A 19,164-nucleotide genomic window follows, 5' to 3' on the forward strand; every position below is an offset into this window, starting at 1 on the left:
TGTCCAGGAGCCCAGCTCTGCTCTGTGTCTGTGGCGGAGCTCTTCTGAGGTGTCTTTGCCTGTCAGACATCCCCTCCCCTCCCCCCGATGGAAGTAAAGATAATTATAGATTGAGAATGAGAGATGACGCCCACTGGGAGCTTTCACTGTTACAGCTGGTGAGAACATGTGAAAATTGGACAGGTGGGTGAGGGCAGGGGGCTAAAACTGGGCTGAAAAAATAACCTTGGTGTGACTTTCACTTGTGTAAACTTCCCCTTTCAGCCCGTGTTGTTTGTTGGTCAGTTTTCCCCAGAGATTGGTTATGAGGGCCGCAGAGCTCAGAGAAGATTGAGGCCTCCTGGGGCGTCTGTTTGAGAACCTGCCATGCAGGAAGGTGAAGAAGGAAACTTTATGGCTTTCCTGGAACTGGGGATAGAACCCAGGAGTCCTGACTCCTGCCCAGCCCAGATGGATAGTGGGTGTGTATGGGATAGAGAGATGTCCTGTACATAGTTGCACACAAGTATGGTTTGAAAGCTCTGTTTGCACAGAAGGGCAGGGACCGGAGGAGAAAGGGCGCGAGTTGGGTTATCTCATCCATCCATGACTCATGGAGGGCTCTTCCCTGGCTTTAACTAATGGTCTTGTGATCAAACAGAGGAAGGGACTCAGGGAACTGGCTTCAACTCCCAGATCTCCCACAGGCTCCCTCTGCCACCTTGGGGAAGCCACGTCACCTCTCCATGCCTCACTTTCCCCATCTGTTCAATGAGGGTAATGATGCTCACTGCACACTGGAGAGCTGAGATGGGCTGGACTCAGGTTGTGAGGTGCCTGGGGAATATTTGAGCCTTGCAAAGGACCAGAGTCTCCTCTCAGCATCACTCGCACAAACCAGAGCTATTCCACCGGAGCTGCTACAGGTTTACACTGGAATGGCCGAGGCCAGAATCCCATTTCTCGTGTTTTTCGCCCATCGCTAGGACACCAATGCACAATGGGAAGTTAAAGGTGGAGAGAAGGTCTGTGACAGGCCCAAGGTCCCACATCAGCTGGGAACAGAACCTGAGTCCTGACTCCTTTTCCAGTGAATTGAGCACTGGGCCATGCAGCCATTGGGCCATAGAAGGAGGTGGATAGATGGATGGAGGTTGATCAGTGACGTACTTTTCCCCCTATTGATGGTTTCTCTTATATTCTCTTTATTTTTCCAGCGACCCCCAGATCCCCCTCTGTCTTCCCCCTGGTTCCCTGCTGCCCCAAGACTGGCAATGCTCCCCCGGACACGAGCTTGGCCTGCCTCGTAACTGGCTATTTCCCAGCACCAGTGGCCATCAAGTGGAATTCGGGCAAAGTGACCCAGGGGGTCACAACTTTCCCAGAGGTGACGATGAGCGACGGGCTCCTCACCCGGAGCAGCCTCCTGATCAACCCTGCCGGGGCCCGGCAGGGCAACACCTACCAGTGCGATGTGACACATCAAGGGACAGCAACGACCCTGTCGAAGAAGTTCCCTCAGGAGTGTAAGACACGCGGCAGGGGAGGGCGGGACAGCCAGGCTGAGCTTTTCAAAGCGCCTAGAGGGTCTGGGAGCCAGTGACTCTTAATCCACATCCTGTAGGTGCCTTTGGAAAAACCTCCCCCTGAAAGTCTGGGGAAAGTTGGGCCCAGTGTTGAAACACACTGAGCCCTGGTGCTTTGTCACTGCAGATCTCCTGCCCCCAGCGCCCCCTCCATGGGCCCCTGAATGAGGGAAACCTTAGGGTGACAGGCGCCCTGGGCAGAGACCTACGTTCCACTAAGTGGGGGATTTTTCAGCCCTGCCTAAAGGATTTAGGCACCCGGTTCCCGTGGGACTTGGCATGCAAATCTCTTAGGCACCTTGGGAAATCTTAGACCCACAGCCGGGCTGAAATGGCACCTAAGCCTCATGCTGGCCCCTCTGTACAGGGGAATCTTTGGCTCACTGCCTTTCACCCTCCCCCTCCCCCAAACCCACCCAACCACCTCCCACTGGGCATATAGAACAAAGCCCATTCGCCGCGTCAGTCCAAAGCCTCAAAGCAAAACCAGTGCAGCTCAGCGCCCAGGGTCCCGGCCACCAGGCCCCCCCAGCGTTCAGCCGGCTGCATGGGGAGCACCCCCCCTTTCCACTAGGTCACCTTTCCTGCATGTTTCCTAGGCCCCCTGCCTGTCCACATCTGGAGATTCCCCCTCAAGCGCTTTCCTCAGCACTGAGCCAGAAGCTTTCCCTGCTATAGCCAGCAGCAAGGAGCCCCATGGGACTACAATTCCCAGCAACTACTGGCCTTAAAGGGGCAATACCCCCTTAGGAGCTAGCACTGGTTCCACCTTTGTCATGGAGCTGGGTTTGTTCCTTGCACTCCCGCTGTTCTGGGGCATCGTTTGAAATGGACACAAGCCCAGAGCCGCAAACCTAGGCATTCTGGGGTCAGAACTGCAACGGGTGTAAATCGACTGATCTCTGCTGAAGTCAGTGGCACTGAGCCGACTTACATCAGCTGAGGATTTGACCCTTTATCCGTAGTCAGACACAGTCAGTCCTGTCCCAGGTTTTCTTCTGATGCCATGTCAGGCTGTGCAGCACCACGGTGCCCCTTAAATAGGGGACATTAATTGAGGGAAACTAGTTCAAATAAACAAACACAGCTCAAGCTCCAGCTTTGTCCCCGCTGTTTACCAGGGAGAACACACTCCATGCAGCACATGCAGGAAGAGGCCTGGAGGAATTTAATATTTGCCTAGATGATTTAAGGGCCCTGTTCCCATTTGTTTTAATCCCTTACATGGCTGTGAAAAATCTCAGCCCTGGAGGCTGATTAAAGTACTCAGTGTAAAGGTACCACAACAAGCTGGGGGTTGCTAGTGCTGGGAGGACTGTAGCGTTAGCCCTCTCTCTAGAAGGGGACTGGGGATCTACAGAGAGTGACACTGGACTGTGTTTTCCCCTCTCTCTGCTCTCAGGGTGTGATTCGACAACGCCACCCCAGGTTCACCTCCTGGTCCCCACCTGCGAGGAGAGCTCCACAGAGAGCCAGCTGGAGCTGGTTTGCCTCCTCCTGAGCTTCAAACCCAACAACACTGACGTGAAATGGCTGGTGAATGGAAAGGAGAGCAGCCCCCCCACCCCGGCCTTTTCCCCTGCCAGGGGCACAGACGGCTTCTACATGGGGCAGAGCCACAGGAACGTCACCAAGCAGAGCTGGGAGCAGGGGGACGTCTACACCTGTCAAGTGACCCACCCAGCAGTGGGAGCAGAGCTCTCCATGCACAACACCAGCAAGTGCTTGGGTGAGGGGCTGGGCCCGTGCATGGTGGGGAGGTGGGGTGGACAGTTACTGAGAAACCAGCCCTGCCGAAGGGTAGGTGGGACTGCACCTAGACACCAGTGTGACGGGAGACATAGGAGTGCCATAGAGAAACTGGTGCTGCAGGTGGATGGGAAGAGAAAGAGATACCATGGCTGGCTGGCTGGGAGGGACACTAGGAGTGTTCTGATGGAGGTGGAGGGATAGATTAGATTTCAATCGTCCTGTTCTGCCTTTCCACATTATTTGAACTGGTCAGTGACGTCTCTTTGCATTTCTCAGCCTGCCTCAGAAGCTCACTTGACCCAACCATCTACTTAACCAAACCCTCCTATGAAGACGTCATCAAAAATTCTGGTCACGTTACCTGTCTAGTTCTGGGCTATGACTTAGCAGCCAGCAGGATGGCATGGAAAGTGGATGGGCAGGTCAGCTCTGCGGCAAAGACAGAACCCGCCAAGAAGAACAGCAATGGGACCACCAGCCTGGTCAGTTCTCACCCTGTGTCGCTGGCACAATGGGGACAAGGCACCAAATTTACCTGCAAAGTGACCACACCCTGTTCTGGAGAACTAACCCAGGACATAACCATGAGCAATACAGGTGAGGAGCCTTGGCATCTCCAAGGGAAAGGCAACCGCCAGTCACTGTGAATTGGGATTAGAGAGTGAAACTCACCCCGCACACATCCTAGGCAGCCTTTGTGTCCCAGTTAAGCCCCCAAGTAGGACTTTAGCGGCGCCTAGGCCCTCAGCACAGGGGTGCATTGCAGGTAGAATTAGTATTTCCCCTGTGAATCTCTCATTCTCAATCTCTCACTAATTTCCACTTGCACAGTTTTCCCAGGATTCCCTGCCTGATCATTAAATTCCAGCTCCTCCAAGAATTTCACTCCCTGGGCTCCCTGGGAAACGGGGATGTGGCCTGTCAGGGACACTGATCTGACATGTGCTTCTTACCTCTGGAAATCCGGCTGGTGCTTGTCACCCACCATCTGGCCTTTCCGGGCTATTTCCGGTGAGACTCTCTCAGAGTGTCCTGTGGAGTAACGTGCCCAAACCCCACTGAAATACCCAAGGTGTCCAAATCCCTTAGCCAGCCTTTGAAAATCTCAGCTGTGTTGAGTTTTGCTGGGAGTGTTTGAAGGAGGGAAGAGGCTCCATCGGAGTGAGCAATGGGTGGGTGACTGTAGCGGGGTGGTCCCCGCTCCAGCCCGGGAAGGGTTGAAGCAGCCCTGGGAGAGGGCTGAGGCTCTGGAGCAAAGCCTGGGCTGGTTGGGGAAGGCAGGAAGAGGTGGGGCCATGCCCCAGTCAGACCCAGCTGGTCCCTAGAAGAGGCTGCGAGCCAGGAGCCCAGTCAGACTCTCTCTCTGGCCTTTGCGAGGGAGGGGCCTGGCTGCTGGGGAGCGAACCTGAGGCAGAGCAGGGCTGGGGGAAGGCCAGAGGAGCTGGGGAGCCCTGGCCTGGAACCCCGCAGGCTGCGGCCTAGTATAAGGCCGAATAGGTACTGGGGCTGCAGGGGGCAGCCCAAGGGCAGAGGAAGGCAGCAGGCCCAAACCCTCCTTGCCAGCGATGAGCGGCTGACACTGCAGCCTGCCCCAGGGCATGGGGGCTACTTGGTGACTGGCAGTAGCCTACGACTGAGGCGAGGTGGGGGTGAGGCTGGGGGTTCCGCGGGGAGGGTAAACCCTGAGACTGGGGGGTTACTGCCAGGGGGAAGCACCCCAGATAAAGGGGCACCGGAGTCCAGGGAGTGACACGGGGGCCAAGCGGCAGCGGGACACTGGCCTTGAGAGGGCGCTCCGGAGGCTGGAGAGCTAATTCCTGAGGTGACCAGCAGGAGGCGCCGCAGGGGCGAGTCCTGCACCGTTACAGTGACCCCATGTGATGATGATGCATGGTGGAGACGTGGGGAGAAGAGGAGATCGTGTGGTTGAGTATTTGGGGTGAGGGTTCAGGTTAGCGACGCAGGACTAGCTCAAAGAACCATGTCCATCTGCGTCACTGTACAACCAAGCTGAGGATAACGATCCTGAAGATGATCTCGAAGGAGATGACGATGATGTCGATGACAATGAAGAAGGAAATGAAGATGCTGAAGGAGAAAAGGAGAAAGAATGTCAGAATGCTGAAGGAGATAATGAAGAGGAGACTAATGAAGGTTTTGCTCTGAAGAAGATGAAGATAAAGAGGAAGGAAGTGGTTATGAAGACAAGAGAGGTGAAGAAGATGAATATGATGATGGTGATGAAGACGAAGATGAAGATGATGATGTTAAGTTGTTTCCGTTTAAGGTTGAGGATCTGGGAGGTCACTGTGCACTCTGCGGGGAAGGCTTGGGAGTTCATTTGAGTTCTTGGGTGAAGGTCCAGGCTCTTTGAGTTTCAAGGGAGATGATGCTCAGTGGTTGGGTTTTTGTTTTGCCTGGTCTAGCTTCACATATACCCTGAACAACTGCCTTCCCTGAGCCCTTCACACAGTGATAGCTGCTGGAGCTAAGTCCTTAACGTAGACATGCAAACAAGTCTTATTCTTCTCTTGCCCCTCTTCCTTTTCATTTAGGCATCAGGAAGAAGGAGCCCTCAGTCACCGTCTCTCGCGCCTACCACGAAGACATCTCCGGGAACAGAGTCTTCTTGACTCTCATCTGGGAAGCTAGTGGCTTTTACCCAGAAGAGATCAGCATCTCATGGTTGAAGAACAACTCCCCGGAACTCAAGTCAAGTTACAACAATGGGCCTGTGTCAGGAAGTGGCACTTTCTCTGCCTACAGCATCCTGAAGGTTGAGCAAAGTCAAGGAGACGGAAATTACACCTGCGTGGTGCATCACCCGGCCATGGAAAAGCCCAAGAGTGTTGTGGAAAAGTTATCCCTTGGTAAGTGGATTCTTAGAGGCAGGTATTAATTTGTGGATGTCCACACGCTTTCATATCCCATCCAGCCAATGGCATGAACAACTGCATGACTCCATGTGAGCCCTGGTGGGAGGGGAAGCTATGAAGGATTTCTATCTCCATTATGATGCTGTCTTTGGTGAAACGATTTATTGCAACCTGAGCTGGGTGGGGAACGCCCCCTCCACTCCAGTGTGGGAGAGTTCCCTGTATTCCCAAGGCATTATCCAATCTGAAATGCCCTAAGTATTGAGGATCCTAACCCACCCCCGGAGGAGATTATTCCACAGCTTCACAGACCCCATCACCACGAAAGGAAGTGCAGGAAATCTGTCCTAATTGGAAAAGGGAATGTAAGGGAGGGTGCAGAATGTAATCTCATTGGGCTGTGCTTTGGCCAAGACGTTGGGATGGACACTCTTGCTCTTGCAGAAAGTTCACGGAGGTCTTTCATGGCAGGGAGGCAGTTCGCTGAAAATTTTCTTTACTTCTTAACCATGGATCCCCCTGGGAGTTGTTGCTTCACACTTGGACATGGATTCCCACGGTTACAGATTCACAATTTTGTCCTTATGGTCCCTTCTTATTCCTCAAATTTGTTGTTGGCACATTAGGAATGTCTTCATGGATCTGCAGCCATGACAGGCATTCAATTAAAATCTGTTCTTGAGGAAAAGATGAGCTGGGGTGGGGCAGATTCCGTATCTGATTCAGGAGCTGACAAATTCATACAAACAAAGGAGAGAAACCCCTCAGCTCCATTGCCCCACCGTGGGACTTGGGCATCCATGTGAATCTGGACTCCCAGCTCCAGCAGGATCCACTTTACAAACTTGTTTCATGAGCCAGACCATGCATATCCTTCAGAGAACATTCAACAGAGGCCATTGTGCCTGGGTGCCAGGGATCCAATCAGTCTGGGCTCCCCCGCTGAGATTGCTAAAGGAATTCAAGCTCTCCCCTCCCCCATCGGCTTGCAGTGGGAGTTGGGGGACTCATGCCCTCAGGGACCTTGGCAGACCATGGGAGTGAAATATAAAGGGCCTGTGCAGGGAGTAGGGGTTGGGGAACACAAGATCCATCCTGAGCTGTGAGTACCATGTGGGGTCTAGTGGTTAGAGCAGGAGGGCCTGGGTGCCAGGCATGACCATAGGCAGGTCATTTGTCCTCTGTGTCCCAGCTGCCATCTCTGGGAAATGGGGATAACCACGCTGAGCTCAGGCGGGTCATCGAGCTCATGAATTTGTGTCTGGGAGGGCGGTGAGTTTAGCAACCACGGCAGGTTTTGTCCCTGGGCATTTTTTCCACAACGGGGCTTTCTCCCAACAAAACCGGAGACCTTCACATTTGCTCCTGGGATCCAGAGACCCAAATAACCACCAGGAGTCACAATCCCTCGATTGGCTGGAAAAATCTCAGCCATTGTTCCTGCTGCTCCATAAGATGAGAGTCCCGCCCCTTCCACCAGGGAACCCAGTGCCCTATTTACAAGTCCAATGATGCTCAGCCCCTGTCCCAAACAGCCCCTGGGCTTTGGAGCCCTGAGAGAGCGGCACTCAGTTACCACCTGGTGCCTGTTGAAATATTTTCTCAGCCCAGCCCTCAACACCTCCTCCTGCCCCCACCAGGTGTCAGCAACTGTAATCGACACCCTCTGGAGGTGGCTCTCCTTCCCCCTTTCCTGGCGGACCTCTACATAGTGCAGAACGCCACCATCAGTTGTTTGGTGAGCGGCATGGAGACCCCCGGCAGCCTGGAGGTCTCCTGGAACCGGGGTAGCGGGGGCCCGTTGGGCGTGGTCTCCAGGGATCCGGTGCTGCAGGAAGATGGCACCTACAGTGCAACCAGCATCCTGCGGGTGTGCGTGGAGGAGTGGCAGGCGGGGGAGGAGTTCACCTGCACCGTGAAGCACCAAGACTTCCCGTCGGCGATTGTCAAGACCATCCGCAAGAGTCACAGTAAGAACTCAGCCTTTCCCCTGTAGGGGGCGCCAGCTCCAATCGAGCTGCAGGCTGGGGGGAATGGCTGGCACAGGGTGTGGGGAATGGGACGCGGGACCTTCTGTCTCTAGGGGGCGCCAGCTTTGATCCGGTTTCAGGTTTTGGGACTGGGAGTTACAAATTTGTGGGTGGGTCGAAATGTGCAAATTGATGAGACGGAAGGAGACGGAGAGTCAGGACTCCTGGGTTCTTTTTCTGTCTCTGGGAGGGGAGTGAGATGTAGTGAGTTAGAACAGGGAGACTGGAGTCTGGGACTCCTGGGTTCTAGCCCCTTTTCATGGAAGGGATTTGGATCTAGTGGGTTAGTGTGGCCCGAACTCCTGGATTCTGTCTATGAGTCTGGGAGGGGCGTGGGGGGTCTAGTGGGATATTGCAGGGTGATGAGGGTGGGGGATGGTAGCCAGGACTCCTGGGTCCCAACACTTAGCATTAACCTCTCGCTGTTTTTCATGGCAGTGGTCTCCCTCCGGGCCCCTTCTGTGTACATCTCCCCTCCTCACGCTGAGGAACTGGCTCTCCGGGAATCAGCCACCATCACCTGCCTGGCCTCCGGCTTCCGGCCCAGAGACATCTTGGTGACATGGACCCAGCAGGACCGGCCCGTGCCCCAGGAAGCCGACACCAACATTGGCCCCGTGCGGGAGGCTGGGAAGGAGGAGCGCTACTTCATCTACAGCAAGCTCAATGTCCTGGCGTCCGAATGGGAGCGCGGGGACACCTACGCCTGCGTGGTGGGGCACGAGGGTCTGCCCATGACCTTCATCCACCGGAGCGTGGACAAAGCCTCCGGTAAACCCACCGCCGTCAATGTCTCTGTGATCTTGTCCGACACCGACGTCACTTGCTACTGAGGAGCAGAGCCCGGCGGGCTCCTCACGGTGTATCTGCGATGGCCACGGAACCTCGTGGGGTCTGGGATTCCTCTGAGCCTGTGTGTAAAGCTGTGGTAGCTCTGGTGTGCGGCGCGTGGCTGTGTGTGGAATATGCCCAAATAAAATGCACCATGCAAGAGCTTGTGATGAAGGGTGTGTCTTCTGGCAGAGAGTGTCCATGTGTCTTATCTACCCACCCACGCTTCCTCCCACAAAAGAGCACCCTTCTTTCTTTCGCTCTCTCTCTCTAGCCATCCTCCTTTCCTTATGGATTGTCTACATCAATTCATCCTTCCACAGGATCCATCCATCCATCCTACCCTCTGCAGTACCTGTCTCTTTGATTCTACCATAGCCATCCATTCATGCATGGAAAATCAGGCAATGTCCTCTCTGCATCCATCCATCCTCATGCAGTGCATGTTTCTACCTGCCCATCCCTCTGCAGTGAGTTGCTCTCCATCCATTGTTATTGATGATACTGCAGCTCCTAGATGTCCTGACTGAGGTTAGGGCCCCATTGGATGGGCACTACATGAACACACGTAGAGCAAACGTCGTGGAACCAAGGAGCTGATAGTCTAAGCAGAGAGAGGCTGGGAGGGGATATTTTGGCACAAAGGGATTAAAATTGGAACACTAAAATGGAGTGAGACACCCAACTCCCACTGCAATTGTGAGTTTATTTCACTGTCACCTCATTTCCTCAGAGTCCTTGAAAGACCCCAGCCTAAGTGGCTTGTCTCTGGTCACACTGCAGGTCAGTGGGAGAGGTGGAAATAGAGCCCCGATCCCCCATCTCCAAGACTTGTTTCTTAACCATTGCACCTGTCTAGCAATGTAGCACTAGCCAGTCTGGCATCAGAACTTCTCGGAGATGCATCCTCACCGGACCACATTAGGTGAGAGTCAGAGCCCCCAGGAATCTGGTGTTATGTCTGCTGGGAGCTAGGCGACGGGTGAGACTGAGTTAGGAGCCTCCATTCCCACCAGCTCGATCCCTGGATGTATGAACACGGGGTGGGGTGCAGGGGAAGTGATTTCACCTCTGTGTTCGGGGTTAGGGAGACTGATACTGGAGCAGCATTCAGTTCTGGAGGCAACATGCAGTGACAGTCAGAAAAGGTAACAGTGGTAGAAACCATTAGGAAAGGAACAGATAATAAGACAGTAAATCTCATAATGCCACTGTATAAATCCATGGTATGTCCACAGCTTGAATACCGTAGGATTGGTGTGGAGAAAATAAATAAGGAAGTGTTATTTCCCTGTAGACGGGTCGGACTCACCCCTGCGGCGCCTCCTGCTGGTCGTCCTTGGGAATTAGCTTATTCCAGCCCTGGAGTGCCCTCTGCAGGACGGTGATCCACCTGTCTGCTACTGCCCGTGTCCCTCCCAGGACCCCGGTGCCCCTTCAACTGGGTCTCCCCCTCCCAGGGGAACCCCCACCCCACTATCTTCACTTTGCCTCAGTATTGGCTACTGCCAGTCATTGTCTAGCCCCACACCCTGGGGCAGACTGCAGTATCAGCCTACTCATCACAGGCAAAGGGGTTTGGACCTGCTGCCTTTGCCTACCCCTGGGTTGCCCCTTGCAACCCCCAGTACCTCTTGGCCTATAGCTAGGCTGCAGCCTGGGGCTTTCCAGGCTGGAGCTCCCCAGCTCCTCAGCCTTTCCCCAGCCCTGCTTCATCCTAGGTACCTTGTTTAGCTCCCTGCAGCCAAGCCCATCTCCCTCTACAAACAGAGAGAGACTGTCTTGGCTTCTGGCTTCCCTGGCCTTCTCATAAGGCCCTGTTGCTCAGTTTCGGGCGTGGCCCCAGCTGCAGCCACTTCCCCAATCAGCCCAGCCTAAAGTCCCTTCCCAGGGCTATTTTAACCCCTTCAGGGAAGGAGCAGGGGTCCACCCTGCTACATTCCCCCTTCACATAACACAAGAACCAGGGGTCACCCAATGAAATTAAATGGCAGCTGGTTTAAAACAAACACAAGGAAGTATTTCTTCCCACAACAGAGTCAACCTGTGGAACTAGTGGTCAGGGGATGTTGTGATGGCTAGAAATATAGTTGGGTTCAAAGAGGAATTAGACAAGTTCCTGGAGGATAAGTCTATGAAAGGTTATTAGCCAAGATGTTCATGGATGGAGCCCTAAGCTCTTGTTGTCCCTAAGGCTCTGCCTGTCATAGGCTGGTTGTGTATGACAGCAGATGGATGACTCAATAATTGCCCTGATCTGGTTATTCCCTCTGATACCTCTGGTATCAGACACTGTTGGAAGACAGGATACTGGGGTAGCTGGACCATTGGTCCCATGCACTGTGGCCATTCTCTTGTCCAATATTCAAAAGAAGGTTGAAAAATTGGAGGAGGTGCAAAAGCGAGCTAGAAAAATGATTAGAGGGCTGGAGAAAATGGCTTCCAGTGAGAGACAGGAGGAGACGAATTGGCTGAAAGAGACATTCAGGAGATGGTTTCATGGATATGTATAAGTACCTCCATGGGGAGAAAGTACCAGGCAGTAAACGTCTGTAACTTAGTATAGAGAGACTTGAGAGGAGCCCATGGCTGGACAGATACAAATGTAGAATAAAGCACTGCGGGGTGGATCAGGGTTGTGCTGACACTGCAGATTCCGTCTGCCGGACTGTCCTGGGGCTCACCACAATGCGGCCCAATTGCCAGAGTCTAAGCGGCAGCTCTTGGGTTCTGGGCTGTGTGGCCTAATGGGCTGAGACAATACGGCCACCCATGAGCACAGAGCGGTGTGGCCTAGTGTCCAGGGTCAATATAACAGCCCTCAAGTGCAGGAGTTTGTTTCCTAGGGGTTAGAATGAACATAGCGGCCCTTGAGTGCAGGGGAGCGTGGCCTAGCAGCCAGGGTGAATAGAGAGGCCCTCAAATGCAGGGGAGGGTAGTGTAATGGCCAAACCCAGGGGCCATCACCAGAGGGGGTGATGGCCAGGGTAGGGGGCCAGGTCCACCCGACTCCACCGGGTCCTGACCCAGGGCCCTAGCAGTGGTGGAGTGGTCCACCCCTGGGTCAGTGGGGAGTCATAGAATCATAGACTCAAAGGTCTGGAAGGGACCACGAGAGCTCATCTAGTCCAGTCCCCACAATCATGGCAGGACTAAACATTATTGCTTCTTGTCCTATCCTCAGAGGTTAAGGAGAACAATTTTTCTCCCTCCTCCTTGTAACAACATTTTATGTTATTGAAAAGGGTTATCATGTCCCCTCTCAGCCTTCTCTTTTCCAGACTAAGCAAACCCAGTTTTTAATCTTCCCTCATGGATCATGTTTTCTAGAGCTTTAAGCAGTTTTGTTTCTCTCCTATGGCCTTGCTCCAACTTTTCCACATCTTTCCTGAAATGTGGTTCCCAGAACTGGACACAAGACTCTAGTTGAGCCCTAATCAGTGTGGAGTAGATCGAAAGAATGACTCCTCGTGTCTTGTTTACAACACTCCTGCTAATACATCCCAGAATGATGTTCGTTTTTTTGCAACAGTGTTACACTGCTGACTCATGATTAACTTGTGATCCACTATGACCCCCAGATCCCTTTCTGCAGTACACCTTTCTAGACAGTCATTGCCCGTTTTGTATGTGTGCAACTGATTGTTCCTTCCTAAGTGGAGTATTTAGCATTTTCCTTATTGAATTTCATCCTATTTACTTCAGACCATTTCTCCAGTTTGCCCAGATCATTTTGAACTTTATTCCTATCCTCCAAAGCACTTGGCACCCCTTCCAGCTTGCTATTGTCTACAAACTTTATAAGTGTACTCTCTATGCCATGATCTAAATCACTGATGAAGATATTGAACAGAACCAGACCCAGAACTGATCCCTGCAGGACCCCACTCATTATGCCCTTCCAGCGTGACTGTGAACCACTGATAACTACTCTCTGGGAACGGTTTTCCAACCAGTTTTGCATTCATCTTGTAGTAGCTCCATCTAGGTTGCATTTTTCTAGTTTGTTTATGAGACGATCATGCGAGACAGTATCAAAAGCCTTAGTAAAATCAATATATACCACATCTACCACTTCCCCCAATCCACAAGGCTTGCTACCCTGTCAAATAAAGCTGTCAGTTTGGTTTGACATGATTTGCTCTTGACAAGTCCATGCTGTTACTTATCACTTTATTTTCTTCTACATGTTTGCAAATAATTTGCTCTATTATCTTTCCAGCTACAGAAGTTAAGCTGATTGGTCTATAATTCCCCGGGTTGTCTTCATTTCCGTTTTTATGGATGGGCACTATATTCGCCCTTTTCCAGTCTTCTGGAATCTCTCTCATTGTCCAGGACTTTTCAAAGATAATTGCTAATGGCTCAGATATCTCCTCCTTGAGTATCCTAGGATGTATTTCATCAGGCCCTGATGACTTGAAGCTAACTAACATCTAAATCATTTAAAACTTGTTCTTTCCCTATTTTAGCCTCTGACGTCCAATCGCCACCCACCTTTTTGGTGAAAAACGAATCACAGACGTCATTAAGCACCTCTGCCATTTCCGCATAGTCTGTTACTCTTTTCCTCCCCTCATTGCAACACTGCAACATGCTGACCTTACACGGGTGGGAGATACCACTCCCTCCCCCTCCCTGGGACACTTCCGACCGGGCTTCCTGAAGCTGCAGTCCATGTCACGTCGGGGTTTCCGGGCTCCTCGGTAATTCCCTGGGACTCTGACTCCAGCTGGTCAGCTGTAGGCAATGGGTCTCTGGTCTGTGTCTCGAGATCTCCGCCTTCCGCAGGCAACGTCCTTCCTCCTTGGCAGTCAGTGCAGAGTGAGCTGGGCTGCTCTTCTTTATACCACAGCATTTGGAGCGTGCTTAGCATGGTCTGAGGGGGATTAACCCTTTCCTGGCTAGTGCGGGTATGCGCACCCTGCCACAGGCACGGAATCTGGAAGGGAACCACTGGAACTAACTTCCAGTGGAAGTGGTGGAGTCTCCATCTCGAGATTTGTACATCCAGCCTGGGCTCCATTCTGGAAGATATGCCCCCAACAAAGACAAGTCATTGGGCTCCATAGAGGGGTAGCTGGGTGAGAGTCTCTGGCCTGTGATATACAGGAGGTCGGGCTCGTTGCTGTCATGGTCCCTTCTTGCCTTAAGATCTACAAAAACACCAGTCAAGGTTTCAGAGCTAGGAAGGTGTATTACAGTCGTGCGTAGAGGTCTCCACTGAGTTTGGGACCCTAATGCGCTAGGAGCTGCACACACATAGAGTAATAGACAGTCTCTGCCTAGAAGAGTTTAATGTCCAAACAGAGAAAGGGTGTGAAGGGAAAGCGAGGCAAAGGGCAGGGAGGTTAATTGCCTGAGGTCCAGCAATGTCAATGACAGAGCTGGGAATAGACTCATGGGAGTCCTGAGTCCCATCCTAGTGCTCTGTTCATTGGACCACACTCCCTCTGGGATGGTGTGAGTTGGGTGTGGTCTGAGAACAGCTCTGTGGGTAAATTCCCCAGGTCCCCAAAATAGGGACTTTTCGTGGTGGGGGAATTGGTGCCTCTGCTGCCCAGGAACGGGTCCCAGCACGGCTCAAGTTGGCATTGACTGGGAAGATGCTGCTGTCTGATGGGTGTGCCTGGCCCCATTGAGTTCTGCACTGGCAGGTCTCAGCCCAGTTCCCTGGCTGGCCAAGGGAGGGGGAGGGCATGCTCGGGGAGGCGTGTGTAGTGCCGCTGGATGGGGTTTGCAAAGGAGCCAAAGGGCGTGAAATTTAATGGAAGTTGGGGGCTGAAATCCCCGAGGCTGCTCTGAGAATTGCAGCCTGTGACAGGGAGTCTCCACCTGCAGCCTGCCCAGTCTCCCCTGGCAGAGAACCCTCTGTCTCTGGCCCTGGACTGGAGCTTCTGCCAAGAGCACAGACCGGAGCTGCCTGCTGTGCCCACTCAGCTCCTTGGCTTAATGAAGAGGCCTCTCTAACCGGCCCGTTTATCTCCTCCCCAGCTCCTCACTGCCCAGTGGAGGACCAAGGCATCGATGCTGAAGGAGGAGAGGAGGAATCTGACGGTCTCTGGACACTTGTTGCCTTCATTGCTCTCTTCCTGCTCAGCCTGTTGTACAGCGCCGGCGTCACGCTGCTTAAGGTAACAGCAACCGCTACCTTCATGGAAAGACGTGGAAAAGTTGGAGAAAGGCCATAGGAGAGCGACTAAAATCATTTAAAGGCTAGAAAACATGAGCTGTGAGGGAAGATTGAAAGAACTGGGGTTGATTAGTCTGGAGAAGATAAGACTGGGGTGGCTGGGGCAGGGGAATGACATGGTAACATTTTTGAAATACATAAAAGGTTGTGACAAAAAGGAGGGTGACAAATTGTACTCGTTATCCTGTGAGGACAGGACAAGAAGCAATGGACTTAGATTGCAGCAAGGGCAGTTGAGGTTGGACATTGGAAAAAACTTCCTAACTGTCAGGCTGGGTAAATACTGGAACAAATTGCCCAGGGAGGTTGTGGAGCCTCCATTGTTGGAGGTTTTTAGGAACAGGTTAGAGAAATAACTGTCAGGGACGGACTAGTTATTACTTAGTACTGCCCCCCGGCAGGAGACGGGACTAGGTGACCTCTTGAGGTCTTTCCTCGTCCTACATCTCTGTGATTTTACGGTTGTCAGAGGCTCAAACCAAAGTCAGGAATTAGAGCCCAGGTTTAGGACCAGGTTAACTGGAGAAAGGAAAGCCTGGGTCCAGGACAGGAGCCTGGCTGGAGCCAGACGAAAGCAGGGCTGGACTGAGATGGGAACAAGGCAGGAGCAGGGTTGGAGCTGGACGGGAACAAGGCAGGAACAATCCGACACAGCCACTGTCCAGGAGCGTAGCTAGTGGGGTGCAGGGGAAGCAGCCGCTTCCCTTTAGCACATTTTCCAAAAGCGGCGCCTTAGTTAGGGGTTACCATGGTGCCAGCAGGCGGGGCCCACGCTCCTCTCTGAAGTTTGGCCTGCCGGCTTGCGCTGAACTCCTGCAGGCAAGGGGGGGTGGGCAGGGGCTGGTCCCTGCGGTGAAGCGGGGCAGCGCCAGGCACAGGAAGTGGAAAGCGGCAGCGCTAGCAATTCCTGGATCAGCTCCAGCTCCGCGTGCTGCTGGGGGGCGGTGCCTGCCTTTGCGTGGCGTAGCCCGTGTTGTCAGATGCTGCCGCTGTGGTGCTCTGCTTTCTCCAGTGTTGATATCACTCGGCTGCATGCGTGTGTTCCCTCTGTGTGCTGCCCCAGCTCTGCGCAGATAGCTGACACAGCAGACCCGACGAGAACCCCCAATGACCACAGAGTCTAGTAAGGTGCGAAGGCACGTCGGCCGGGTTTATTGCCCTATGGACACAATTGCCGTTCCCTCTAGATCGTTACTCTACAGGGCATACTACGAGAAAGTGCCTCTTGGCAATGGACTCGGCTCAGTCAGTGGCGGGACTTTCCACTGCCCCCCTCGGCCGGACAAAGACACCGCCCCAGGGGTGCATTCTTATACACAGATACAAACAAGTTACACATCACACCTGACGTATTGTGGTCCAACCCCTCTACGTAGCAAGGTGCCGCCTCTCACCTTGTACATGTTGGTTTGAACAAAACAACTCTATCCATCATATTCCCCTTTTGGCCCTGTCATTGGGATGGGTCGGCCTGTTCCTTGTTACCCATGTGGAGTGTACGAGTGTGCGAATATTCTGATATCTGGTGTTCAGCACCTTCTAGGTACGTCTCTTCTTGCAGCCTCAGCCCTTTCCTCGCCAGCTTCTGTGAGCAGGGCCTGCCTCTGGCTCACAGCTTCACTTTGCTTTATGTGAGCAAAGCCTTGACCATTACTTTAGTTCAGGCCTTAGGCCTCATACCGGGCCTCTGATAGCAAGGTTTGTATCTCAGGGCCTCCCCTTACTACAGCCCGGGCTCCCCAGTCTGCCCACCCGCCATGGCCGCCTCCAGCGCGTCGCCCTGTGCAGGGTTTGGTCTCCCGGCTGCAGGTGAAGCCCCCCGAGCCGGGCTCCGAGGCTGAGTGGGTGGAGGTAACGTGGGCAGCGGGCTGGCCCGCTCTGGCGCTGCGTTTGCAAAGCCATCTGCAGCCCCAGGGGGTTGAGGCCGTGCCACCCCTTCCCCGGCTTCCCCCTCCAGCAGCCCCCGCACCGCCCTGCCGGGCCTGTTCAGCCCTCGGCCCCACCGGGTCCTGCCCTCATGCAACCCGCCCCTACCGTGCAGGTGCAGGGGGGGCGGCCCGGCCCGGAGCTGGTGCAGGAGACAGGCCTGGCTCTCAGCCCAGTCTCGGGTATCAGCCTGCAGCGGGGAGCGGAGCCACCCCCCGCCGGCTCGGCTCAGCCCAGCCCCGCTCCTAAAGGGACACGGACCCCACTGCAGCTCGGCCCGGCCCGGGGCACGTGGGGGTTTCAGGGTGCGTGCAGGGGCACCCGGGTGCCTGCAGGGCCCTGGCAATAGATGGGTCTGGGGGGGATCAGGTGAATGCGGAGGGGGTGGGTACATGGGGTATCCAGGAGGGTCGGTATATGGGAGTATCAGGGTGCATTCAGGGCACTGGTGCAGGTGGGGCACTGCAGGGTTCTGTTTAACATGCCCTGTGCTGAGTTCCGGGCACTAGCATTGCTGGTGCAGGTCTTGGGACGGGGCCAGCCGCAGCCTCCCAGCATTCGAGCGCCCCGGGCTGCCGTCCAGCGTTCTAGAACCCCGCCGGGCTCTGGAACATTCAGCCCCCCCGCCTGGGGGCCCCGGTGAGGGGGTGTCGGCACCGTAGCAGCGCAGAGCGCACCCCAGGAGGGCGGGGGCGGGGGTGCGGCACGGCCGGAGGCGCCAGCCAAAGGGGGGGGGCACGGAGCGGCCGGAGGAGGTGCCAAGGGGGGCGTGGCCAGAGGAGGAGCTGGGGTGCATGTGCCTTTTTTATGTTTGCTTCCCCTGCTCTCAGAACCTGGCTCCGCCACTGCCACTATCACAGCCCTGGGGAAATGCTTTGGGCAACTGCTCAACTTCTGCTGGGCTTCTGAGCTGGTCTCCCGACCAGCAACCAGGGCGGAGCCGATGAGGCAGCCAGCTACAGCCAGGTGCGCGCGTCAGGTTACCTGGGATTGTCTCTGCTGCCGTCCCTGATTCCTCACACTGCCCAACGATCCATCAGAGATCATCAGGAATGATTATTTACTAATAATCAACCACCCATCATCACTAATTAGCGAGTTCCCATCAAGGTTGATTCAGCAGTGATCAATAAATGAGAATCAAGAGTCTATTATCAATTCCAATAATTTATCACTGAGAAATCAATAATCAGGGATTGGCTATTTCTGATCGGTACCTAGTGATCTGTAATTAATGCTGAGTAGCCATTAATCTGTGATTAATTATCAATAATCAACACTCACAGACCAGTAATTAATGTTAAACAATGAAGGATCAATAAGCTGCTAGTAATTATCAACTGATAATAATCACTTATCAATAATCAGCAATTAATGATCAATGACCAAAAAGGAATGATCACTAATTAAGAAGCCAGAACAAATGTTCAAGGACCAATGAGCGTCAATCACTCACCACTCAGCCATGATCACTGAGGATCCGTAGTGGGGCCCAGATGCACCAAGGGCCATAGGAGCCTGTGAAGCCGGTTCTGTGGCGGGGACCTGGTGTCGGGGCCTGGAACCAGAAACAGGATCGGCTTAGACAGCCGGGGCTCCCCAGGGAGTTGGCGTGCGGCACCCGCTGGGCAGTGCCCGTTCCCTGAGGCGGTTTGACAAGGCAGGTGTCTCTGTCTGGAAGTTGAGCTGCAGCTCAACGCAGAGATCCTGGCGGGATGCAGGCATGGCTGGGCCAGGTCCATGGCCCGGGCTACGCAGGAGGACAGGCTAAATGGTCCCAATGGTCCCTTCTGGCCTTGCTCTCCCAGCGTAGGATGCTGCCCATGAGCCCAACACCGGGTCCAATGGCACCAGATGAACCCCTCTGCTCTCTGTGTCCCACAGGTGCGGTGAGTGCCCGGCTCCGGGATCCTAGGAGGTGGACAGTACTGCTTCATCCTCTTCATTCCCTCCCTCCATCGTCAGCCCTCCCGGGCTCCTGCCCTCTCTCC

At 54.0% G+C, this 19,164-nt stretch overlaps 1 gene segment (V, D, J or C); it reads left to right on the top strand.

The window, feature by feature from the left end:
* The first annotated feature begins 116 nt into the window (after positions 1-116).
* On the top strand, positions 117-19,066 carry LOC120380848. The segment is given in 10 exon segments: positions 117-183; positions 1,197-1,505; positions 2,968-3,294; positions 3,594-3,914; positions 5,873-6,187; positions 7,834-8,163; positions 8,662-8,994; positions 15,049-15,188; positions 17,036-17,098; positions 19,058-19,066. Coding segments are annotated over 10 exon segments (2,214 nt in total).
* Positions 19,067-19,164: the final 98 nt, after the last annotated feature.

Source organism: Mauremys reevesii, linkage group 13 (genome assembly GCF_016161935.1).
Source record: "Mauremys reevesii isolate NIE-2019 linkage group 13, ASM1616193v1, whole genome shotgun sequence".
Classification (NCBI taxonomy): domain Eukaryota; kingdom Metazoa; phylum Chordata; order Testudines; family Geoemydidae; genus Mauremys; species Mauremys reevesii.